This window comes from Homarus americanus, unplaced genomic scaffold (genome assembly GCF_018991925.1).
Source record: "Homarus americanus isolate GMGI-L3 unplaced genomic scaffold, GMGI_Hamer_2.0 scaffold48406, whole genome shotgun sequence".
Taxonomy (NCBI): Eukaryota; Metazoa; Arthropoda; class Malacostraca; order Decapoda; family Nephropidae; genus Homarus; species Homarus americanus.
This window is the reverse complement of record NW_024753828.1, coordinates 5,133,339-5,157,224: the sequence shown is the minus strand read 5'-3', so window position 1 is coordinate 5,157,224 and position 23,886 is coordinate 5,133,339. Positions and strand designations below refer to the sequence as shown.

At 52.5% G+C, this 23,886-nt stretch overlaps 1 protein-coding gene across 1 annotated transcript in view; it reads right to left on the bottom strand.

Annotated features, from left to right (window-relative positions):
• Nucleotides 1-23,886, bottom strand: part of LOC121855503 — a 257,960-nt gene that overhangs the window by 72,778 nt on the left and 161,296 nt on the right. The window contains 21 exon segments of the mRNA XM_042350478.1: nt 38-655; nt 795-1,103; nt 1,267-1,596; nt 1,958-2,142; nt 2,775-2,901; nt 3,386-3,742; nt 3,865-4,185; nt 4,563-4,874; nt 5,008-5,358; nt 5,542-5,853; nt 6,710-7,486; nt 7,605-7,982; nt 8,188-8,478; nt 10,458-10,655; nt 11,677-11,868; nt 12,130-12,672; nt 13,380-13,562; nt 13,792-14,004; nt 15,281-15,568; nt 16,019-16,755; nt 23,303-23,787. Of these exon segments, the coding sequence (XP_042206412.1) occupies nt 38-655; nt 795-1,103; nt 1,267-1,596; nt 1,958-2,142; nt 2,775-2,901; nt 3,386-3,742; nt 3,865-4,185; nt 4,563-4,874; nt 5,008-5,358; nt 5,542-5,853; nt 6,710-7,486; nt 7,605-7,982; nt 8,188-8,478; nt 10,458-10,655; nt 11,677-11,868; nt 12,130-12,672; nt 13,380-13,562; nt 13,792-14,004; nt 15,281-15,568; nt 16,019-16,755; nt 23,303-23,787 (7,507 nt within the window).

Genomic DNA, 23,886 nt, shown 5'->3' with positions numbered 1-23,886 from the left:
ACAGTAAGAGAAGACACGGAAAAGGAAAGATGCTTACATGCAGTAGGTGGAGGCAGTTGGGGTAAGGGGCGACATCTTACGAAGGGATCTCCTGTGTGACCGGCGGGGCACGTGCATACTGTGCGGTGGTTCACCACTGTGCACTGAGCCTCGGGGGAACATGTACCCGGGCATGGGTTGATGCACCGCTGCCTCACGCACCCCAGCCGCACTGCACAGTCTGTGTGCACCACGCACTCTGGCCGACAACCAAGGACTGGGTTGCCGAAGTAGCCAGGGGCACAGATACACACCTCGCGGTCCATTTTGACCTGGCAGCGAGCGTTGGTACCGCAAGGGCTGGGCACACAGGGCGTGGGCTTGGCGGGCGCGGGCACAGGACGTATGGGACGCGAGCACTGCTTGTAAGGGTCACCCAGCAGGCCCGGGTGACAGCGACACACGGGGCTGTGGGTAACCACCACACACTGGGCGCCCGGCCCACACACGCCCGGGCAAGGGTCAGTGCACCTGTGGGCAGTACACGCCAGGTGGCTGGGGCAGTCACTGTTGACCACACACTCCAGGCAGAGTGGGGCGCCACCCTGGCTCGTGCACACCTCCCATGGTAGGCACGGTGACGGTGAACACGGCGACGTTGCCACAGACGCCGTAGCTGAACACACACACAGGGGTCATCAGGCACGTCATGCACTAACTTACACTAGTTTAGTATAAATGAAGGATATAAACAGGTGTATCTACACAGGCAAGAATCTACTAACTAAAGGTTGTGAGAAAAAGAGAAAACTCACGGGGAGAATAGCAGAGGGAGTAGGGGTCACCCAGCAGGCCGGGGGGGCAGGAGCAGCGGGGTTGGTGTTGCACTACCTGGCATAGGGCGTCGTCAGCACAAGTACCCGGACAAGGGTCCACACACTTGTGGCCACGGCAGCTGGCATCAAAGCGACAGTCATTATTGATGACACACTCAGGACGACAGTCCAGCTGAGGATTGCCCACCAGGCCGGGCTGGCAGGTACAGAGAGCAGCGCCCCCCACTACCCGGCACTCTGTGTTGTCCCCGCACAGACCTCCAGCACTACACGGCGACTTGTCTGTCGCTATGTAGGAAGGATCATTGTAAAGAGTCATGCAAGGACAGGTAGAGTGAGTATAACAAATGCCTAGAACACTACAACAGTATTACATGCCAAGAGTAGGTGATAGATCATGCAGTATTACACAAGATAAAGAGAAGGTCATGCAGGGAGGAGACATGCTCACATGGGGCGAGGGAAGGGCGGCACGCAGAGTAGGGATCGCCTCTCAACGTTTCGGGGCATGTACACACGGGGCGATGGTTGAACACGAGGCATGTGGCCAGGAGCCCACACGCCCCGGGGCAAGGGTCCACGCACCTCTGCCGCACACACGCCAGGTTGTTGGTGCACATGTTATCCGTCTGACACTCAGGTGCGCACATCACATACGGGTCACCTTGTAGGGGGTCCGGGCACGTGCACACAGCGCGGCGCCCTTCGCTACGACACATGGCGTGCACCCCACAAGGGCTGGGCGAACATGGACTAGACACGGCCGGTGGGCTCTCAGGCGCTGTGGATGACACACTCACCGCTTAGTGTCTTGTACTGCAAAACACACACACACACACACACACACACACACACACACACACATACATAACTGTAGAGCTGCTCCATAACACTGCACAGTTACACTGTTGACTGGACCTCACAGCTTCACCACACTACACGGGACCACTAACTCCACTGCTGCACATTCAACAGGACCACACGGTGCTCTTCTCAACACGGGTTAATACTGTACTCACCTGTTAACTGCAGCATCAGATCGTCACAGGTAGACCAACCAAAGATGGAGATATTAGTTCCAATCTCACATTACAAACACATCAACGAAAAAAAATATATAAAAAATAAAAGTCATTACTCACGTTTAAAGCAGCGGATGAAGGGGTCGCCGGTAAGGTCCCTGGGGCAGCTACAGATAGGATTATGGTTAACTACCTCACAGTTAGCGCCCTCACCACACACCCCAGGGCATGGGTCCACGCACTTCTGGTGGATACAGGCCAGGGTCGAGGGGCACCGAGAATTGAGGATACACTCTGGCTGGCACCTAGAGAAGAGATTGGCACCACGATTATTTTTATGTGTCTCTCTCTCTACCTGTCCGTCTCTCTCTCTACCTGTCCGTCTCTCTCTCTACCTGTCCGTCTCTCTCTCTACCTGTCCGTCTCTCTCTCTACCTGTCCGTCTCTCTCTCTCTACCTGTCCGTCTCTCTCTTCACCTGTCCGTCTCTCTCTCTCTCTCTTTTTACCTGTCCATCTCTCTCTCTCATTGTCTTCTCGGTGTCTGTATTTCTTCCTGTCCATTTGTCTGTCTCCCTCCCTGTCTGTTTATGTCCGTCTCCCTTTCTTTTATCGAGCCATCACCCATTCATCTATCCAACTATCCATCCATCTGCCCAACTATCCATCCATCTGCCCAACTATCCATCCATCCATCCATCTATCTAACTATCCATCCATCTATTCAACTATCCATCCATCTACCCATCTATCCATCCATCTATCCAACTATCCATCCATCTGCCCAACTATCTATCCATCCATTTATCTATCCAACTATCCATCCATCCATCTGCCCAACTATCCATCCATCCACCTATCTACCCAACTATCCATCCATCCATCCATCCATCCATCTATCTATCCAACTAGCCATCCATCTGTCTATCCAATACTCACGTAGGAGGTCTGCTGAAGAACCCAGGGAGGCAGGAACACACGGGTCGCCCCTCCTCAACTTGGCACCTGGAGTTGGGTCCGCAGGGGTCGGGTTGACATGGTGTTTCAGGCAGAGGTGGCTTGTCCGCTGTGTGTGAGAGAGAGAGAGTGTGTGAGAGAGTGAGAAGAGTGAGAGAGAGAGAGAGAGAGAGAGAGAGAGAGAGAGAGAGAGAGAGAGAGAGAGAGAGAGAGAGAGAGAGAGAGAGAGAGAGAGAGAGAGAGAGAGACATATAGAAAGGAGAGTCAAAGAGAACTGAAAAAAACAAAAATGATCCGTGAAAATAATCGTCCATGGTTTGAAAGTTGTCCGTGAAAATGGTCGTCCATGGTTTGAAAGTTGTCCGTGAAAATGGTCGTCCATGGTTTGAAAGTTGTCCGTAAAAATGGTCGTCTAAGGTATAAAAGTGTCCCGTAAAAATGGTCGTCCATGGTTTGAAAGTTGTCCGTAAAAATGGTCGTCAAAGGTATAAAAGTGTCCCGTAAAAATGGTCGTTTAAGGTCTGGAAGTGGTCCGTGAAAATGGCTGTCTGAAGATACTGCATAAGAGCGGTGTGGGGTGTTTGGTTCCTTACGTGTATCGACGAAGCAGCGGGAGTAAGGGTCGCCGGTGTATCCTGCAGGACAGTAACAGTTGGGTTGGTGCCTCAGGACGTGGCACTCAGAGTTGAGCCCACAGGAGCCAGGGCAGGGGTCCACGCAGTGTTGGTTGATGCAGGCTTTGATGGCAGGGCAGCCTGAGTTGACAATACACTCGGGGACACAGCCGGTGTAAGGGTTGCCGAAGTATCCAGGCTCACAGGTGCATGTGTAGACGTGATCCCTACTGGAGCACTTGGCGTAAGGCCCACATGGGGAACTCAAGCAGGGGTCCTTGTCCTCCACCGGAATTTCCGTGGGGAGCTCCGACTCAGGTGACACGAAGATCGGGGCTGGAGTAGTAATTCAAGACGTCAACCACATTCACAATATGCACGACTTCAAGATTACATAAACAGAGAAACAGTAAACCAATATATGAGAGCAGAACATCGTAAGCAGGAGGAGCCCTTACTGTAGGTGCAGCTGTAGTAGGGGTCCCCTTGGAAGCCATCAGGACAACGACACCTGGGGTTATGAGCTATCACTTGACACAGGGCCTGAAGACCACACGTCCCAACACACGGGTCCATACACCGACGGTTGATACACGCCTGGGTCATCGGACACTCGGTGTTAGTCAAACATTCGTATCTGCATCCCGTTGGCACGTTAGGGTTTCCGAAGGTTCCTGGGCGACATTCACACACCGCCACGTCGCCTCCAACTCTGCAGACAGCGTTGGGGCCGCAGGGGTCTGGCACGCAGGGGTTGATCTTGTCTTGGGGTATTGTAGCTGCAAGAGGGGGTGTGAGGGAGGAAGGAAAGGGAGAGAAAAATAGAGAATAAGGTGCTTCGTCCGGGTGACTCACGTTAGGACCGATACAGACGGCAAATATATAGACATCACTACACGAGGAATAGTCAACAAGAGGGCTTATGAACAGTCGCACCAACCCCAGAACATGGTCCTTGTAAACCATGTTCTGTACTCTATCAAACACAACAAATGGTAATTTTTACATTGATTAAAGCATTACTTGTAAGGTTAACAGACTAAAGAATGTGATATAATCATCAACCAGTACATTCTATACGAGCAGTCAACAAGTGAAGGAAGGTGGCGAGCAATTCAGAAGCCCAGCTGTGAAGGAAGTTCATGTGATGTCTTACGAATGGGTAGTATTGGTGTGCAGGCGGTGAAGGGGTCACCCTTGTAGCCAGAAGGACACACACACACAGGGTTGTGACTGATGACGGAGCAGCGAGCATTATTGGCACAAGTGCCGGGACAAGGGTCGCGGCACTTCTGACTGATGCACGCCTGGGTCATCGCACAGTCACTGCTCACCACACACTCGGGGTTGCACTGCGCGTACGGATTACCCAAGAAGCCTGGGAGGCACGTACACACGCCTTCCGTGCCTCTATTAGTACAGCGTGCATTTTCTCCACAGGGGGAGCGCTGGCACGGCACTGGGGTGACTGTAAAGTACATATGGGATGTACAAGTGAGAACCAACATGACACACCTATCAAATATCTATCAATTTAATTCATATAAAAACACAGTAATGGCTATTGAGGAAAAGATGGATGTGTGAGAAGTGGACCCTACCAGGCGGGTGAGGTGCAGGGCGGCACAGCCTGAAGGGGTCACCGACGTAGCCTTTACGGCACGCGCAGATGGGTTTGTGGTTGACCACATTACAGAACGCCTCCACACCACAAGCCCCTAGGCAGGGATCAATACAGCGCTGATTGATGCAGGCGCGAGTGTTGACACAGTCGGAGTTGATGATGCACTCTGGCGTGCACCCCAGCTCAGGACGACCATAGTACCCACTTAAACACACACAGGATCCTACACCATCCACAATCTGGCACTCAGCGTTATCACCACACGAGGGTGAACACAGCGGTGAGGGCGGTGCCGGGGGCTGAGGATCAGTTGGCTCCTGTGGCACTTCTGTATATATACATCATAAAACATAAACATATGTCCAAAACTTTCCGTCACCTCTTACTTTAAAAGGTCACTAAATATTCCCATCAGGCTTCAGACATAACCCACAAGAATCTCGAGCTGAAGATAAGACCATGACTATGAACCTAAGGTATGGACAAAGGTAAGTGATGGTGGAGGACTTACCCTTTTGGTAGCAACGGTTGAAGGGGTCGCCAGTTAGGCCGTCTGGACACCTACAGATGGGATTGTGGGCGACGACACTGCAGAGAGCCTCGAGGCCACAAGATCCCGGGCACGGGTTGACGCACATGAAGTTGACGCAAGCCTTGCTCGGGGGGCAGTCAGAGTTGATGGTACACTGCAGGCGGCGACAAGGGGAGCCAAAGAACCCGGGGAGGCAGGAGCACACATGGTCTTTGTTGTGTGCTGTAGGGCGGCACTCAGAGTTGGGACCGCAGGGGTTGGGTTCACACGGAGGCGCTTCAGGCGTGGGTGCTGACATACACAAACAAAATATCATTAATATTTTGGTGTTCTTGATATAATCTTGTGTGCTGTCAGAGTAGTTATGGTATGGAGATAGTGTGATAGTGTACTATTCTATTGAGGGAAGGTGAGTCATAAACTTATAAACACAGGGAGAACTGACAAAGAGTGAGTAAGGGTCAGGGGGCAGGTTAAGCTTCACCAGGGGTACATAAGATACTATTCGAGGAGCCAAAGGTATACTGAGCCTATAGAGAATATGTCCTATGAATCTTATTTTTGATGATCCACAAAGTTTATTTCAGAAAAATAAATACAATTGACCGAATGACGTAACATTTCACACAGACTATAAGGGGTGTGCCGACCAAGTTAGGTTCAGCACCAGTGATCCAGAGTGAACAGAACTGTAACAAGGAGGTAAAGGTGATAGACAGGAGCCGTAAGAGCAGGTGTCAGGTATGGGGAACTTTTGGCAGTACTAAAGCTTCACACATCAGTTATGTTCTGTAAGTTTAAACATCTCATGTGGATCAGTACTTTAAAGAGAGGTTGTTAGACAGTGTGTTTCCTACTTATTGTACCACCGGCAGTCAACTCGTAAATGACAGAGGTGAAATTTATGGCAGGTTTAAGTATTCCACCATAGACATAAACTAGATGGAGATGTATTACCCTTTACAACGCTCCCCTGGACGAGGAGGATTTTCTACCAAGCCTCATCAAAATTAGGCCGCAGAGCCCAGGGAAGCTGGTACACACACACACCTGTGGTCAATACAGTGTACGGCGGGGACGAAGAAAGTATGGGCCTGTGAGGACGCCATTGCCTCCTTCCTCCCCAAATGGGAAATTAAACACTCACGTCTGGTGACGCAGAACCTGAAGGGGTCGCCGGCAAGGTTACTGGGGCAGTAGCAGATGGGGTTGTGGTGAACGACGTCACACAAGGCGTTGGTGCCACAAAGACCTGGGCAAGGGTCACCACACTTCTGGTCGATACATGCCTCATCGTCATCACAGTCTGCGTTGCTGACGCACTCAGGACGGCAGCGGTCTTTGGGGTCACCGATATAGCCGTCGACGCATGAGCAGACAGCCTGGGAGTCCTCCACGTGGCAGTTGGTGTTAAGTCCACACGGGGACGGCACACATGGGTGAGGGGGCCTGGAGGTAACCCCCTCTTTAGGTGGGATAGGCTCAGACACCACCTCACACCGCGTGTAAGGGTTTCCCTTAAACCCGGCGGGGCAGTAGCACACTGGGCGGTGGGTATTAACCTCGCACAGCGAGTTAATGCCACAGGCGCTGGGGCAAGGGTCGATACAACGTGTGTTGACACATGCTAGGTCTAAGCTGCAGTCGTCATCCACAGCACATTCAGGTCTACAACCCTTCTCTGAGCCTGGCTCACCGAAGAAGCTCGGGGAACAGGTGCACACAGGGCGGTTGTTGTTGCCCACCCTGCACTGGGTGTTGGCACCACATGGATTGGGCTCACAAGGGTTACCTGGCCTAGGGAGGCACTGCGCCCGTGGGTCTCCGTCGTATCCATCGAGACACCGGCACTGTAGACTGTTGCTGCGGACATAACACTCAGCATTCTGGCCACAGACTCCTGAGGTGCAGGTCGGAGGGGGTTCTGTGTGGAGGATACAAACTCATGTTATTAGATATTATTTCCAGCTTCTGTTCTGAATACAAAAATGACTTCACAAATAATCAAAAGCGAAAAACAAATACCGGTTATGGGGACTGACCTCTGCATCCGGTGTAGGGGTCACCAACGAGGCCAGGACGACAGAAGCAGAAGGGGCTCCTGTCAGCGTCGCAGATTGCTCCTGAGCCACAGGGTGACGGCACGCACGGATTGGCTGGTTCTTCGCAGCCTCGGATAGTGTTGGGCTTACCCACAAAGCCTGGCAGACATGTGCACCTGTGGAAGCCATTAACCACGTTGCAGGCAGTGTTGGGTCCACAGGGTGAAGGTTCACAGGGGTTGGCTGGTGGGCTGCAGGGGACGCTCGGAGGGTTGCCCACAAATTCTGGCAGACAGAAACACATGGGGACGCCGCCCACCATCCGACACCCGGAGTTGGGGCCGCATGAGTTGGGTTCACAGTCTTCACCTTCAGGAACTGTGAATGAAAGGTGACAACCTTGAGATGATTTCTAGGCAAGAAAGGTGATGTCAAAGGTAAAGACAATGGGAAGTACAGTAAGCTCATCACACCATCTTCTGGACTTAAAAATGCAACTGTTTTTACACAGAACCACATATTAGAGTGGGGAGAAGGGAGACCTCGGGGATGCTACACCTATAGCGAAGGACTCAGTACTCACTGCACTTCTCGAAGGGGTTGCCGGTGGTTCCTCGGGGACACACACAGATGGGGTTGCCGTTGTCCAGCTCACAGAGGGCTCCATCACCGCATGGGTCAGTGTCACAAGGGTTGGTGGGCACTTGGCAGCCCCTGAATGGGTCGCCGATGTATCCAGGTGGACAGCGGCAGATGGCACGGTGACTGACCACCTCACAGACAGCGTTGCTGCCACAAACGCACGGGTCCTGGCACTTGTTATTGATGCAGGCTTGGGTGGAGGGGCACTTGCTGTCGTCTCGGCAACCTACAGCTGTTGGGGGACAACAGGTCGAGGTTAATAAGCAGACCAACTCTAACTGTCACTGTCCTCTTGGGTAAGACCTGGGTCTCCCAAGCAGTCATGGACAAAGCTCGTCGTGGTGCTGGCAACATTAAAAACTGTCGGTTATCACTAAGTTGTTCTTTTCGTCAAGGTTAAGTAAGTCAGACCATCCATCCCATCAGAGTGTAACGTATCTCACACAGAACAAGAGAAGGCAGTCATGCACTACTGGAGTTGGTTCCACCTTTGTGGGAAGCAAGAGGGTGATGACAGAGCCACCTTGGCCAACTGACACTCCACTCACTCTCCCCAACACTGATGAACACAACTTCATAAAGTACTTCGGGTGGGAGCAGCGTAGCGTGTGTTCCTGTGTTACAGCACCTCAGGGTATTTATGTTGTCAACACCAGATAATTCACACAGGCTTCAACATCTAACACCGCGACTAACATTTATTGAAGTATAAATTAAAATTCAATTCATAATTGATTAGTAATTTGTATGAAACTAATAAATATGATAATTATAATATAATGCGTCTCCATGCTGCACAGGCACACAAGTCTACACTCTCCCTGCGGCGTCACCAATTGTTTGTCTCACTGATAGAACAAGTCAGGTACGGGTCGCCGAAGCTGCCCTTGGGACAGGTGCAGATGGGGGCATGGTTGGCGACGGAGCAGAGTGCGTCACTGGCGCAGGGGTTGGCAACCTGGCAAGGGTCAAGACAGGTGGTGGCGATGCATGCCTTCCCTGCAGGGCACTTCGAGTCCTCCTCACACTCGTCCGTCGTGACTGCTGAGGCAACCTAGGGTTAGTGTTCGCCCCTACCCTGGTGACTGGGTGTCTTGGTCACCAAGTACCTCACTACTGGGTCACTAGGGCAGCTGGATCACTACAGACCTATACAGCAGGTCAGGCTAAACAATAGTTGGTAACGGAGTCTAATTAACATTCACCAATCAACTAAGGTCCTAATTCTGGTGTCTTGAGTAACCATCATAATTCTTAAGTTAACTAACTCAACCTTAATAACCAGCAACCAAATAACGTTCTTGGGTTGTGATGGTTGCTGAGGACACCGAGAGTGGGTGAAGTTTAGTAAATTGGTGACCTACAAGTTAACTAAGAGAGCTCTGATGTGTTTACTCTTAAAGTCAAATGTCGAGAGAGACTTGAGTAACTGTGACTTTGTAATTTGTTAAAACATCAGTTAGAAACTAGTTAAAACAGTTAAGGGAATGGTATTTGTGTTGGAAAAATATACACAATGTTAAAAGGTACAAGAACGACCAAACATTATCGAGGTTAGGTTAGGTTAGGTTAGGTTAGGTTATAATTGGGCTAGATAGTAGGCAAGGTCATAGGTTAGGTCAGGTTAGTTTAGATCATCATTAGATTAGACAGTCGGCAAGGTCAAAGGTATAGAGGTCATTAGTCTTACTGGGTGGACAGCGTTGGGAGGTGACCCCGGGAGAACACACACAGTCACCAGTGGAGGAGCAGAGGGCGTCACCTGGGCACGTCACCACACTACACAGGTCTACACACACTCTCTCCACACATGACCTTCCTTCCCCACACTCGGCGTCTGAGAAGCACGGCACTACAGACAAAGGTCAACCCAGGTGGTGTTAGTGCTGATGGTGTGGTGAGCAGGGTGAGTGTGGTGGAGGGGTATGTGGTGAGTGTGGTGGAGGGGTATGTGGTGAGTGTGGTGGAGGGGTATGTGGTGAGTGTGGTGGAGGGGTATGTGGTGAGTGTGGTGGAGGGGTATGTGGTGAGTGTGGTGGAGGGGTATGTGGGGAGCGTTCTATCTATGTTACAGCCTTATAATGAAGCCTTTCATTAGTAATCAAAGCTAGGGGTTATACTCACTAAGAAATCAATAAGCAAAAAAGTGTACACAGATTAGCGTTAGTAGCACAGAAACCTTTACAGAGAAAACGACAAAGATTAACTCACGTATTGCACACTCGATGTTCGCGTTGCCACTGTAGCCGGGGGGGCACTGGCAGTAGGGGCGGTGGTCAATGGCTTGGCAAATGGCGGTGGGTGCGCAGGCGTCTTCACACGGGTCAATACAATTACGTGAAAGGCGGTCACAGGCCTTATTGGATGGGCAGTCTTGGTTGTACTGGCAGCCCGGTGTTGGGGTGCTCACTAGAGGGAGAGAGAAGGCAGGAGAGTGTCATTAAAGAGGAAAGACTGGCCGATTGCGTCTTCAAACTGGAAGTCTTCTGGAATTGACATCACAGTGGGAAAGTGGCGGTAAACACGCGTCGGGAAATGTTCTGGAGCGCGGCTTGTCGTTCAAACTAGTTTTCTTCTTTGGAAACATTGTATCTTTTTTTCTTTTTTAACAGGAGAACGAAGGCGTCAGAATGAGTGTGAACTAAACATGTTGACAGATAAGTATAAGTCAGTTATGGTCACGTTAGTTGTGGTCAAGTCTTTACAGAACAACAGCCAAACAAGGACAATACTGAAGGGTGTGTGAATGATGTGTCAGAACCTTCACAAGTTTCTACTCAAAAGACTCCACTTGAAGATAACTACTCCTGAGGTCAGCCTGGATGTGGAGAGCCGCCCGGAGCACCCTGACACACCATAAGATCAAATGTTCAATGGAAATACTCTAGTGGGTGAAAAAGTCATAACTTGAACCTAAAACAGTATACTTGAGAGCAGTGCAGTTAGTTTTAAGATAATCGATAGTAAAAATAAATGAGTGAGTGTTTCCGTGCACAGAGGAACAAAGCAGCTGTCGGTGGTGAGGTGACAGCTGCTGAGAAACTATTATAGTGGTGGATCCGTCATGCAGTAACTCAGTTAGTTAGTGACCAGGGAATGTTATGAGGAGTGTGAGATCAAGTCCACCCAGGGGAGGACTGATGCTGCTACCATAAAAGAGTGCCACTTCAGGAAGAGGGCAAGCGTACGCTCGTTTGGCGTAGCCTCCATAAGCATGTTATGAAAGGGTGGAGTGGACGCCAGACGCTGCAGCTTACTCGTACTGGAGCTTTATTTATGATAGAGGCAGAAGTCACACAGGATCAGTCATAGTCAAGTGTCATGCATGAACCACAAGAGCCCAGCAGCCAGCCTTCCAGTATAGTGGTGGGGGAGGAGAGAGAGAGACGGGAAGGAGGTGTGGTCTTGGTGCACAGGTGGTGTGGGTTACCTGGTGTGCACAGATCTCGCGGGTCACCCTCGTACCCGTCGGGGCACTGGCAGATGGTGCGGTGGTTGATGACGCGGCAGCGAGCTCCCACACCACAAGGGGGAGGCACTGTGGTGCAGGGATCCCGGCACTCCCCGTCCAAACACGCCTCCCGTAGTTGGCACTCGATGTCCGAGGAGCAGAAGCCGGGGACTGAGAGGGTGTCAGAGTCAGGTGGGGACAATGGGTCAGGCAGTCAGGCAGTATGGCAAGAGGCAACAAAGAAGGGGGGCGTTACACCCCAACAAACACTACCAGGAGGTGGAGTTAAAGAGTCAACAAGTAAATCACTCTACTATCTTCATGTCATAACAACGTGATATGGAAAAAGAGGTAAAAGAAGCAAGTCTTACTGGAGAACGTAAATGTTGACAAAAATAAAAAGAAAGAATAAGCAAGAAAGGTGAGCCTTACTTGAGTCACAAGAAAATCGAGGGTTTCCCGTGAACCCAACAGGACAGAGGCATATGACGGTGCCGGCCAGCGCCTGACACAGCGCCCCCTGGCCACAGTCCTGGCAGGGGTCCACACAGGTCCCTTTCCGGCACACACGGTTACGGGGACACTCACTGTCACTCTCACACCCACTACGGACACAACCCACCTCCGGGTTTCCCGTATAGCCCGGCGGACACAGGCAGATGGGGCGGTGGTCCTCAACGCGGCAGAGAGACCCCTGGGGGCAGGGCGCTGCCCCGCATGGGTCACCACACACACGCTCGATACACGCCTTGTCCGCTGGGCAGTCAGAGTTGTAGCCGCAGGTGGGGAGAGGCGAGCACCCCTGTAGAGGAAGACCTGTGTGGCCCGGGGGACACATGCAGGTGGCGGCATGAGCCAGGGTGCGGCAGACGGCAGTGGGCGGGCAGGGGTTATTGCCAGGACGACAAGGGCTGACACACTGCCCGCTGTAGCACTCCTCTGTCACAGCACAGTCATCAGGGGTGAAGCAGCCAACTGTCACCACACAGTCAATCAGTCAGGTGAGTAGGTACACGTTATTACTGCCCTCCAGGTTAATGAACACTCGCTATATAGCATTATTATTATTAGTCAAGTCAGCTGCTGGGGAGTTAATGACAATGACTATGTTATCTTAACAAAATAATGGTGAATGATATCTGCTCTATACTAGTGATATTAACTGTGAAGATATTCTGGGAGATAAAATATTATTTGCTTTGTCAGTTGAACTAAATGATAAGCACTTGTAACATACAATTATTAGACATTAAATCAAAAAGCAAATGTTAGAATAATCAAACATCAACAAACAAAGTTAAGCGTAAACAACAGACAGACAGACAGATACAAAAAATCGGAGAAGTTAAGTGAGGAAGTGGGAGATAACATCACTCAAGTGCTGTGTACAAGAAATGTAAACAGTGAAGCATACGGTAAGATCAACGTTATCAAGTCCACTGTAAGTATGTGTCACTCGCGGTGGACTACACATCTGAGAGCAGTTATACTTCCTGTAACACATAACAGATTGGAGAAAATAAACATTGCGGGATCTGAGGAAAATGACTTTACCTATAATATATATTGGAAAAGTCACCCCCACAAAACCTCGGAAAGGAGTGGAATAGAAAACGGAGACAAACTGAGTAAGAGGACGGAGGTGGTCGGGCGAGGAAGGATCAGGGAGAAGTCTGACTTACCGGGGGAGCATCCCTTGAAGGGGTCACCCTGGAACCCGTTGCGACACCTGCACTGGGCACTGTGGTCGCTGTTGATGCATTCGGCGTTAGTCCCACAGGGGTCATCCTCGCACGGGTACCGACATTCGTTGTTAATACAAGCTTGTGTGGAGGGGCAGTCAGCGTCACCCCGGCAACCCGTAACTGTGAGGGGCCAGGTTAGTAGGGGCTCTCCCGTGAGGTGGTAGTGGCGCTATATCACTAGTGTGGCTGTTATACCTTATATTATTACATTATTATATTAGATCCATTAGTGAACATCATATATATTATATATAATATATCCAAGATGGAGGAGGATGTGAAGCATGCCAGAAGGAACATAGTGAGGGGTAAACATGACAGTCAAACAAGAGGAAGGCAGTAATCTTACTGATGACATTGTCAAGACTGCAGAAAGTATAGGGGTCGCCCGAGTAGCCCGGGTCGCAGGTACAGAGGGGCCGGTGGGCTAGGGTGCGGCACTTAGCCTTGGCGGCGCAGGGGTTGGCCAAGTCACAGGGGTTGCGGCACTCGCGGTTATAACACACTTTGTCGTCCGGGCAGGCCAGATCCGAGCTGCAGCCAGGGGACGGGGTGGGTGGTGCTACGTCAGGAGAGGACAGCGGAGTCAGGCAGTGTCAGGGAGAGCCAAAACCTTTACCTCCTGGGAAATGGGAGTTCACATCCCCCATCCCTCGTTAACTAAGGCAGGGGATGGTTCACACTACCCATCCCTCGTTAACTAAGGCAAGGGATGGTTCACACTACCCATCCCTCGTTAACTAAGGCAGGGGATGAGCTTTTTCCTCCAATTCCTCGATAAAAGTTTTGGGATGTGATTATTTTTTTTTGTGGAGGGGGGGGGGGAAACAAGCCACCGCTGAGAGCAATATGTCCTAGCGTCAAGAGACACGAAGAAACTGTGAGTATAGTTCCAAGTTGCCATACATGTTAATGGTACAATAATAGCATAAAGGAAAAGCAATGGAGAAATTGTCCCTCTGTGATTGATAACCAATTAGTAATTGATAAGAAGCAAATAATGTGATTGATAATACGTAAATTGTGTAATTGAGGTGTGTAATCACCAAGATGACTTAAGATATACTGTGATTGATGAAAATAAACAGAAATATTGTGGTTGATTAAAAGCAACAGAAATACTGTGATTGATTAAAAGCAAAAGAAATACTGTGATTGATTAAAAGCAACAGAAATACTGTGATTGATTATATATAAGCAACAGAAATACTGCGATTGATATACAGTACATAAGAAACACACATGGAGTAGTGTGATTGTAGTATAAATTACGCCCCGTTTCTGAAATTGCCTGATCATGAATTGAGCAAAATTTTTGACTCAATTTTTGAAACGGGCTCCTAACTTAACCCAACCCAATTTCAACCAAATCTAACCTAAACCAACCCAAATTAGCCTAACCTAACCCAAATCGACCTAATCTAACACATATCAACCTAATCTAACCCAAATGAACCCAACCTAACCTAACCTAGGCATTTTCAGAAACTGGGTGTATCATATCAACAAGACTACCGTGAGAGGTGTGTAAACAGTGAGTACAAGGTGAGGGGGGAGAAGGTGTCCAGGGGTGAACATAGTGCTATATACAACACTGGTCACTTATGATCACTTATTGTGGGACATGGGTATTATGGAGACACACACACACACACACACACACACACACACACACACACACACACACACACGCAAATGTATATACAGATACATATCCAAACATACTAAAATACACACACACGCACAACTATACACACAGATACACATCCAAACATACTAAACTACACACACACACACACACACACACAGTGGAGGATGGAGGAGGGTGGAGGGACTACCTGGGCGGCACAAGAGGTGGGGGTCGCCTTGGTAACCTTGAGGGCACCAACAGCGTGGACGGTGACGCCTGACGGTGCACTCAGCGTTCAGGCCACACGGAGACCCCACCACACACGGGTCAACACACGACCCGCTGTGACAAAGTTCCATCTCACCGCACTGGCGATTCGTCCGGCATTCAGAAGAGGATGTGGGTGGGCGTGGGGTGAGGACGCCTACCGGGGGGCGGGGTGTGGGTGGGCGTGGTGTTGTGACTGGAGGGGCAGGAGTGAGGACACAGTTATAGAGAGTGAGTTAGTCAGTAGCACAATATGTCAGTCGTAAAGGCAGGTGTGGCCACTCCGTCAAGAAGTAGCGCGACAGGTGTACTGAGGGAGCCAGGGTCAAGTGAGTACATAACAATAAGGAACAATTTCATCTACAAACAGGATTAGAAGAACTTTATGGTAGATACAAAATAAAGATGGCGAATAAATCAATACGAGAAGCGCAACACAGCTGGAATAAAAGAAATGCACTACAGTAAGTCTCCACGACATTCACACAAACACATGCAGAATCGAAGCGAAAAAACAGGAAATTGAAATAAAAAAACATGGAAAATGGGAAATACACGAGAATGAGTGTGAGAGAAACGACCTCCAAACATATGGTGGCTGACTATGTGTTCTCAAATAAATTGTTGACATGTATAAATACTCTGTGGTTGAGGTGCCGGTGTGGCCCCGGCCAAGTACCTAGTTGTGGGAGGCACTCGACGAGCGGGTTGCCTCGGTGACCAGACAAACAGGTACACACGGGACGGTGACGGACGGTGGCGCACTGTGCCTTGTAGCCGCACCGCACCAGCGCACACCCGTCCACACACTCACCATCCCAGCAAACTTCATCCCCCCAACAGTCGCTGTTCTCACCACAAGGGCGAGAGGGTACGTCTGTAGGAGACTGGGTAGAGGGGAGGAGGTCGGGGTTAAGGATAGGGAAGGCAGAAACAGTGACTTGGGCAGACTCAGTGGTGGTGGGGTACGTCTCCGATTCCCCTTCATCTACCGTCGATCTTGTCGCAGCTTCAACGTCCTCAGTAAAGCCTGGAGGTGGTGGTGACGTTAATTCTCCCTCTGACGGGATCTTAACCTCATGAGAAATATCACCAGAGACAGTTGTAGGAATAATACCATATTCCTCCGTCGTGGCGGAGACGCTGCTGGTATCAGGAACAGTGAGAGTAGTGATGTCGACGTAAACCACCTCAGTATACGGCGACACTGGTGATGGAGTAGTAACATCCTCCTGGGTGACTGGTGAAACACTTGGGGAAGTAGCAGAAGCGGCGGAAGGAGTTGTGATGGGGTAACTCACACCAGGAACACTTTCACTTGATGACAATATTGTTGTCTCTACTGCCACGAGGGACGACACTTCCTCTGGGCTGACAGAGGTTGCTGACACATCATGACCGAGAGGTCGACCTGTACTAGTATCCACAGGTATTGGTCTGTCAGTGCCAGGACCCAGTGGTCTGTCAGTGCCAGGACCCAGTGGTCTGTCAGTGCCAGGACCCAGTGGTCTGTCAGTGCCAGGACCAAGTGGTAGGTCAGTGCCAGGAACCAGTGGTCTGTCGGTGCCAGGACCCAGTGGTCTGTCAGTGCCAGGACCCAGTGGTAGGTCGGTGCCAGGACCCAGTGGTCTGTCGGTGCCAGGACCCAGTGGTCTGTCAGTGCCAGGACCCAGTGGTCTGTCAGTGCCAAGACCCTGTGGTCTGTCAGGTACCAGGACCTAGAGGTCTGTCAGTACCAGGACCCAGTGGTCTGTCAGTGCCAGGACACAGGTCTATCAAGTGCAGGACCCAGTGGTCTGTCAGTGCCAGGACCCAGTGGTCTTTCAGTGCCAGGACCCAGGGGTCTCTGTCAGTGCCAGGACAGTGGTCTGTCAGTGCCAGGACAGGGTCTGTGGGTGCAGGACCCAGTGGTAGATCAGTACCAGGACCTAGAGGTCTGTCAGTACTAGGACCCAGTGGTCTGTCAGTGCCAGGACCCACAGGATCTTCAGTGCCAGGACTCCAGTGGTCTGTCAGTGCCAGGACCCTGTGGTCTGTCAGTGCCAGGACGCATTGGTCTCAATGCCAGGACAGTGGTCTGTCAGTGCACCAGGACCCAGTGGTAGATCACTGCCAGGACCTAGAGGTCTGTCAGTACCAGGACCTAGTGGTCTGTCAGTTCCAGGACCAAGCGGTAGATCAGTGTCAGGACCCAGGGGCCTATGGGTGCCAGGACCCATTGGTCTGTCAGTGTCAGGACCCAGTGGTTGGTCAGTGCCAAGACCCAGTGGTCTGTCAGTGTCAGGATCCAGTGGTTGGTCAGTGCCAGGACCCAGTGGTCTGTCAGTGTCAGGATCCAGTGGTCTGTCAGTGCCAGGACCCAGTGGGCTGACAGTGCCAGGTTCCACTGGTCTGGCAGTGCCAGGACCAAATGGTCTGTCAGTTCCAGGATATGGCCTATCAGTGCCAGGACCCAGTGGTAGGTCAGAGACAGTAACTAATGGTCTTTCAGTGCCAGGACCCAGAGGTCTGTCAGTGCCAGGACCTAATGGTCTGTCAGTGCCAGGACCCAGTGGTAGGTCAGAGACAGAAACCAATGGTCTTTCAGTGCCAGGACCCAGAGGTCTGTCAGTGCAGGACCCAGTGGTCTGTCAGTGCCAGGACCCAGTGGTCTGTCAGTGCAGGACCTAATGGTCCGTCAGTGCCAGGACCTAATGGTCTGTCAGTGCAGACAGTGGTAGGTCAGAGACAGTAACTAATGGTCTTTCAGTGCAGGACCCAGTGGTCTGTCAGTGCCAGGCCTAATGGTCTGTCAGTGCCAGGACCAGTGGTAGGTCAGAGACAGTAACTAATGGTCTTTCCAGTGCAGGACCCAGAGGTCTGTCAGTGCCAGGACCTAATGGTCTGTCAGTGCCAGGACCCAGAGGTCTGTCAGTGCCAGGACCCTAATGGTCTGTCAGTGCCAGGACCTAATGGTCTGTCAGTGTCAGGACCCAGTGGTAGGTCAGAGACAGTAACTAATGGTCTTTCAGTGCCAGGACCCAGTGGTCTGTCAGTGCCAGGACCCAGTGGTAGGTCAGAGACAGTAACTAATGGTCTTTCAGTGCAGGACCCAGAGGTCTGTCAGTGCAGGACCTAATGGTCTGTCAGTGCCAGGACCAGTGGTGGGTCAGAGACAGTAACTAATGGTCTTTCAGTGCAGGACCCAGTGGTCTGTCAGTGCAGGACCAGTGGTCTGTCAGTGCCAGGATCATGGTCTGTCAGTGCCAGGACCTAATGGTCTGTCAGTGCCAGGACCTAATGGTCTGTCAGTGCCAGGACCCAGTGGTAGGTCAGAGACAGTAACTAATGGTCTTTTGTGCCAGGACCCAGTGGTCTGTCAGTGCCAGGACCCAGTGGTCTGTCAGTGCCAGGACCCAGTGGTCTGTCAGTGCCAGGACCCAATGGTCTGTCAGTGCAGGACCCAGTGGTCTGTCAGTGCCAGGACTTGATTCTGTCAGTGCCAGGACCTAATGGTCTGTCAGTGCCAGGACCCAGTGGTAGGTCAGAGACAGTAACAATGGTCTTTCAGTGCCAGGACAGAGGTCTGTCAGTGCCAGGACCCTAATGGTCTGTCAGTGCCAGGATCCAGTGGTCTGTCAGTGCCAGGACCCAGTGGTCTGTCAGTGCCAGGACAATGTCTTTCAGTGCCAGGGCCCAGTGGTCTGTCAGTGCCAGGCCCAATGGTCTGTCAGTGGCAGGATACGGCCTATCGGTGCCAGGACCCAGTGGTAGGTCAGAGACAGTAACGAATGGTCTTTCAGTGCCAGGACCCAATGGTCTTTCAGTGCCAGGAACCAGAGGTCTTTCAGTGCCAGGACCCAGGGGTCTCTCAGTGCCAGGATCCAATGGTTTGTCAGTGCCAGAACCCAGTGGTTTCTCAGTGCCAGGACCCAGTGGTCTGTCAGTGCCAGGACCTAATGGTCTGTCAGTGCCAGGAACCAGTGGTCTGTCAGTGCCAGGACCTAATGGTCTGTCAGTGCCAGGACTAATGGTCTGTCAGTGCCAGGACCCAGTGGTAGGTCAGAACAGAAACCAATGGTCTTTCAGTGCCAGGGACCCAGAGGTCTGTCAGTGCCAGGACAGTGATAGATCAGAGACAGTAACCAATGGTCTTTCAGTGCCAGGACCCAGAGGTCTGTCAGTGCCAGGACCCAGTGGTAGGTCAGAGACAGTAACCAATGGTCTTTCAGTGCAGGACCCAGTGGTCTGTCAGTGCCAGGACCCAGTGGTAGGTCAGAGACAGTAACCAATGGTCTTTCAGTGCCAGGACCGGTCTGTCAGTGCCAGGACCAGTGGTAGGTCAGAGACAGTAAAATGGTCTTTCAGTGCAGGACAGAGGTCTGTCAGTGCCAGGACCCAGTGGTAGGTCAGAGACAGTAACCAATGGTCTTTCAGTGCCAGGACCCAGAGGTCTGTCAGTGCCAGGACCCAGTGGTAGGTCAGAGACAGTAACCAATGGTTTTCAGTGCCAGGACCCAGAGGTCTGTCAGTGCCAGGACCTAATGGTCTGTCAGTGCCAGGACTCAGTGGTAGGTCAGAGACAGTAACCAATGGTCTTTCAGTGCCGGACCCAGTGGTCTGACAGTGCCAGGACCCAATGGTCTGTCAGTTCCAGGATATGGCCTATCAGTGCCAGGACCCAGCGGTAGGTCAGAGACAGTAACTAATGGTCTTTCAGTGCCAGGACCCAGTGGTCTGTCAGTGACAGGACCCAGTGGTCTTTCAGTGCCGGGACCCAGTGGTCTGTCAGTGGGACCCAGAGGTCTGTCAGTGCCAGGACCCAGTGGTCGGTCAGTGCCAGGACCCAGTGGTCTGTCAGTGCCAGGACCCAATGGTCTTTCAGTGCCAGGATACGGCCTATCGGTGCCAGGACCCAGAGGTCTGTCAGTGCCAGGACCCAATGGTAGGTCAGAGACAGTAACCAATGGTCTGTCAGTGCCAGGACCCAATGGTCTGTCAGTGCTAGGACCCAGTGGTCTGTCAGTGCTAGGAACCAGTGGTCTGTCAGTGAGGACCCAATGGTCTGTCAGTGCCAGGACTCCAGTGGTCTGTCAGTGCCAGGACCCAGAGGTCTGTCAAGTAGGATACGCCTATCGGTGCCAGGACCCAGAGGTCTGACAGTGCCAGGACCCAATGGTCTGTCAGTGCCAGGACCCAGTGGTAGGTCAGAGACAGTAACGAATGGTCTTTTCAGTGCCAGGACCCAATGGTCTTCAGTGCCAGGAACCAGTGGTCTGTCAGTGCCAGGACCCAGTGGTTTCAGTGCCAGGACCCAGTGGTCTGTCAGCAGGACCTAATGTGGTCTGCCAGGGACCTAATGGTCTGTCAGTGCCAGGACCCAGTGGTAGGTCAGAGACAGTAACCAAGGTCTTTCAGTGCCAGGAACCAGAGGTCTGTTGGTGCCAGGACCCAATGGTAGGTCAGAGACAGTAACCAATGGTCTGTCACCAGGACCCATTGGTCTGTCAGTGCCAGGAGCCAGTGGTCTGTCAGTGCCAGACCCAGAGGTCTGTCAGTACCAGGACCCAATGGTCTGTCAATGCCAGGAACCAGTGGTCTGTCAGTGCCAGGACCCAGTGGTCTGTCAGTGCCAGGACCCAGGGTCTGTCAGTGCCAGGAGCCAGTGGTCTATCAGCAGGACCTACAGGGTCTGTCAGTGCCAGGACCCAGTGGTCTGTCAGCAGGGAGCCAGTGGTCTGTCAGTGAGGACCCAGAGGTCTGTCAGTGCCAGGACCCAGAGGGTCTGTCAGTGCCAGGACCCAATGTGTCGTCAATGCCAGGAACCAGTGGTCTGTCAGTGGCAGGACCCAGTGGTCTGTCAGTGCCAGGATACGGCCTATCGGTGCCAGGACCCAGTGGTAGGTCAGAGACAGTAACCAATGGTCTTTCAGTGCCAGGACCGAGTGGTCTGTCAGTGCCAGGATCCAGAGGTCTGTCAGTGCCAGGGACCCAGTGGTATGTCAGTCCCAGTATCCAGAGGTCTGTCAGTGCCAGGACCCAATGGTCTGTCAGTGCAGGACCCAGTGGTCTGTCAGTGCCAGGATACGGCCTATCGGTGCCAGGACCCAATGGTCTGTCAGTGCCAGGAGCCAGTGGTCTGTCAGTGCCAGGACCCAGTGGTCTGTCAGTGCCAGGACCCAGGGGTCTGCAGTACCAGGAGCCAGTGGTCTGTCAGTGCCAGGACCCAGAGGTCTGTCAGTGCCAGGAACCAGAGGTCTGTCAGTGCCAGGATACGAGTATCGGTGCCGGACCCAATGGTCTGTGCAGGAGAGTGGTCTGTCAGTGCCAGGACCCAGTGGTCTGTCAGCAGGGACCCAAGGGTCTGTCAGTGCCAGGACCCTGTGGTAGGTCAGAGACAGTAACCATTGGTCTTTCGTGCCAGGACCCAGGGTCTGTCAGTGCCAGGATCCAGTGGTAGGCCAGTGCCAGGACCCGGGGGTCTGTCAGTGTCAGGATCCAGTGGTCTGTCGTGCCAGGACCCAGAGGTCTGTCGTGCCAGGACCCAATGGTCTGTCAGTGCCAGTACCCAGGGGCCTATCGGTGCCAGGACTCCAGGTCTGTCAGTGCCAGGACCCAGTGGTCTGTCAGTGCCAGGCCCACTGAGCTGTCAGTTAGGTTCCACTGGTCTGGCAGTGCCAGGACCCAGAGGTCTGTCAGTGCCAGGACCCAGTGGTAGATCAGAGACAATAACAATGGTCTGTCAGTGCCAGGACCAAGTGGTCTGTCAGTGCCAGGACCTAGTGGAAGGTCAGAGACAGTAACCAATGGTCTTTCAGTTGCAGGACCCAGAGGTCTGTCGTGGGACCTAATGGTCTGTCAGTGCCAGGACCCAGAGGTCTGTCAGTGCCAGGACCTAATGGTCTGTCAGTGCCAGGATACGGCCTGGTGCCAGGACGGTAGGTCAGAGACAGTAACCAATGGTCTTTCAGTGCCAGGACCAAGTGGTCTGTCAGTGCCAGGACCTAGTGGAAGGTCAGAGACAGTAACCAATGGTCTTTCAGTGCCAGGACCAAGTGGTCTGTCAGTGCCAGGACCTAGTGGAAGGTCAGAGACAGTAACCAATGGTCTTTCAGTGCCTAAGGACCCAGGGTCTGTCAGTGCCCAGAGGTCTGTCAGTGCCAGGACCCTGGTCTGTCAGTGCAGGACCCGAGGTCTGTCAGTGGGCCAGTGGTCTGTCAGTGCCAGGACCCAGTGGTCTTTCAGTGCCAGGACCCAGTGGTCTTCAGTGCCAGGACCGAGGTCTGTCAGTGCCAGGACCCAGTGGTCTGCCAGTGCCAGGACCCAGTGGTCTGTCAGTGCAGGACCCAGTGATAGGTCAGAGACATTAACTAATGGTCTTTCAGTTCCGGGTACGGCCTATGCCAGGACCCAGGGTCTGTCAGTGCCAGGATGATCTGCCAGTGCCAGGACCCAGTGGTCTATCAGTGCCAAGACCCAGCGGCCTCTAGTGCCAGGACCCAGTGGTCTGTCAGTGCCAGGACCTGGTGGTAGGTCAGAGATAGTAACCAATGTTTGCAGGACCCAGTGGTCTGTCAGTGCCAGGACCCAGTGGTCTGTCAGTGCCAGGACCCAGTGGTAGGTCAAGACAGTAACTAATGGTCTCAGTGCCAGGAACCAGTGGTCTGTCAGTGCCAGGACCCAGTGGTCTTTCAGTGCCAGGACCCAGTGGTCTGTCAGTGCCAGGACCCAGAGGTCTGTCAGTGCCAGGACCCAGTGGTCTGCCAGTGCCAGGACCCAGTGGTCTGTCAGTGCCAGGACCCAGTGGTAGATCAGAGATAGTAACAATGGTCTTTCAGTGCGGACCCAGTGGTCTGTCAGTGCCAGGACCCAGAGGTCTGTCGTACCAGGACCTGGGGTCTGTCAGTGCCAGGACCTAATGGTCTGTCAGTGCCAGGATACGGCCTATCGGTGCAGGACCCAGTGGTAGGTCAGAGACAGTAACCAATGGTCTTTCAGTGCCAGGACCCAGTGGTCTGTCAGTGTGCCAGGACCGAATGGTCTGTCAGTGCCAGGATACGGCCTATCAGTGCCAGGACCCAGCGGTAGGTCAGAGACAGTAACTAATGGTCTTTTAGTGCCGGGACCCAGTGGTCTGTCAGTGCCAGGACCCAGTGGTCTTTCAGTGCCAGGACAGTGGTCTGTCAGTGCCAGGACCCAATGGTCTCTCAGTGCCAGGATACGGCCTATCGGTGCCAGGACCCAGTGGTAGGTCAGTGCCAGGACCCAGTGGTCTTTAGTGCCAGGACCCAGTGGTCTTTGGTGTGCCAGACCCGGGGTCTGTCGTGCCAGGACAGTGGTCTGTCGTGCCAGGACCCAGTGGTCTATGAGTGCCAGGAGAGGTCTGTCAGTGCCAGGACCCAATGGTCTGGTGCCCAGTGGTCTTTCAGTGCCAGGGCCCAGAGGTCTGTCAGTGCAGGACCCAGAGGTCTGTCAGTGCCAGACCCAATGGTCTCTCAGTGTCAGGATACGGCCTATCGGTGCGGGACCCAGGGTCTGTAGTGCCAGGACCCAGTGGTCTGTCAGTGC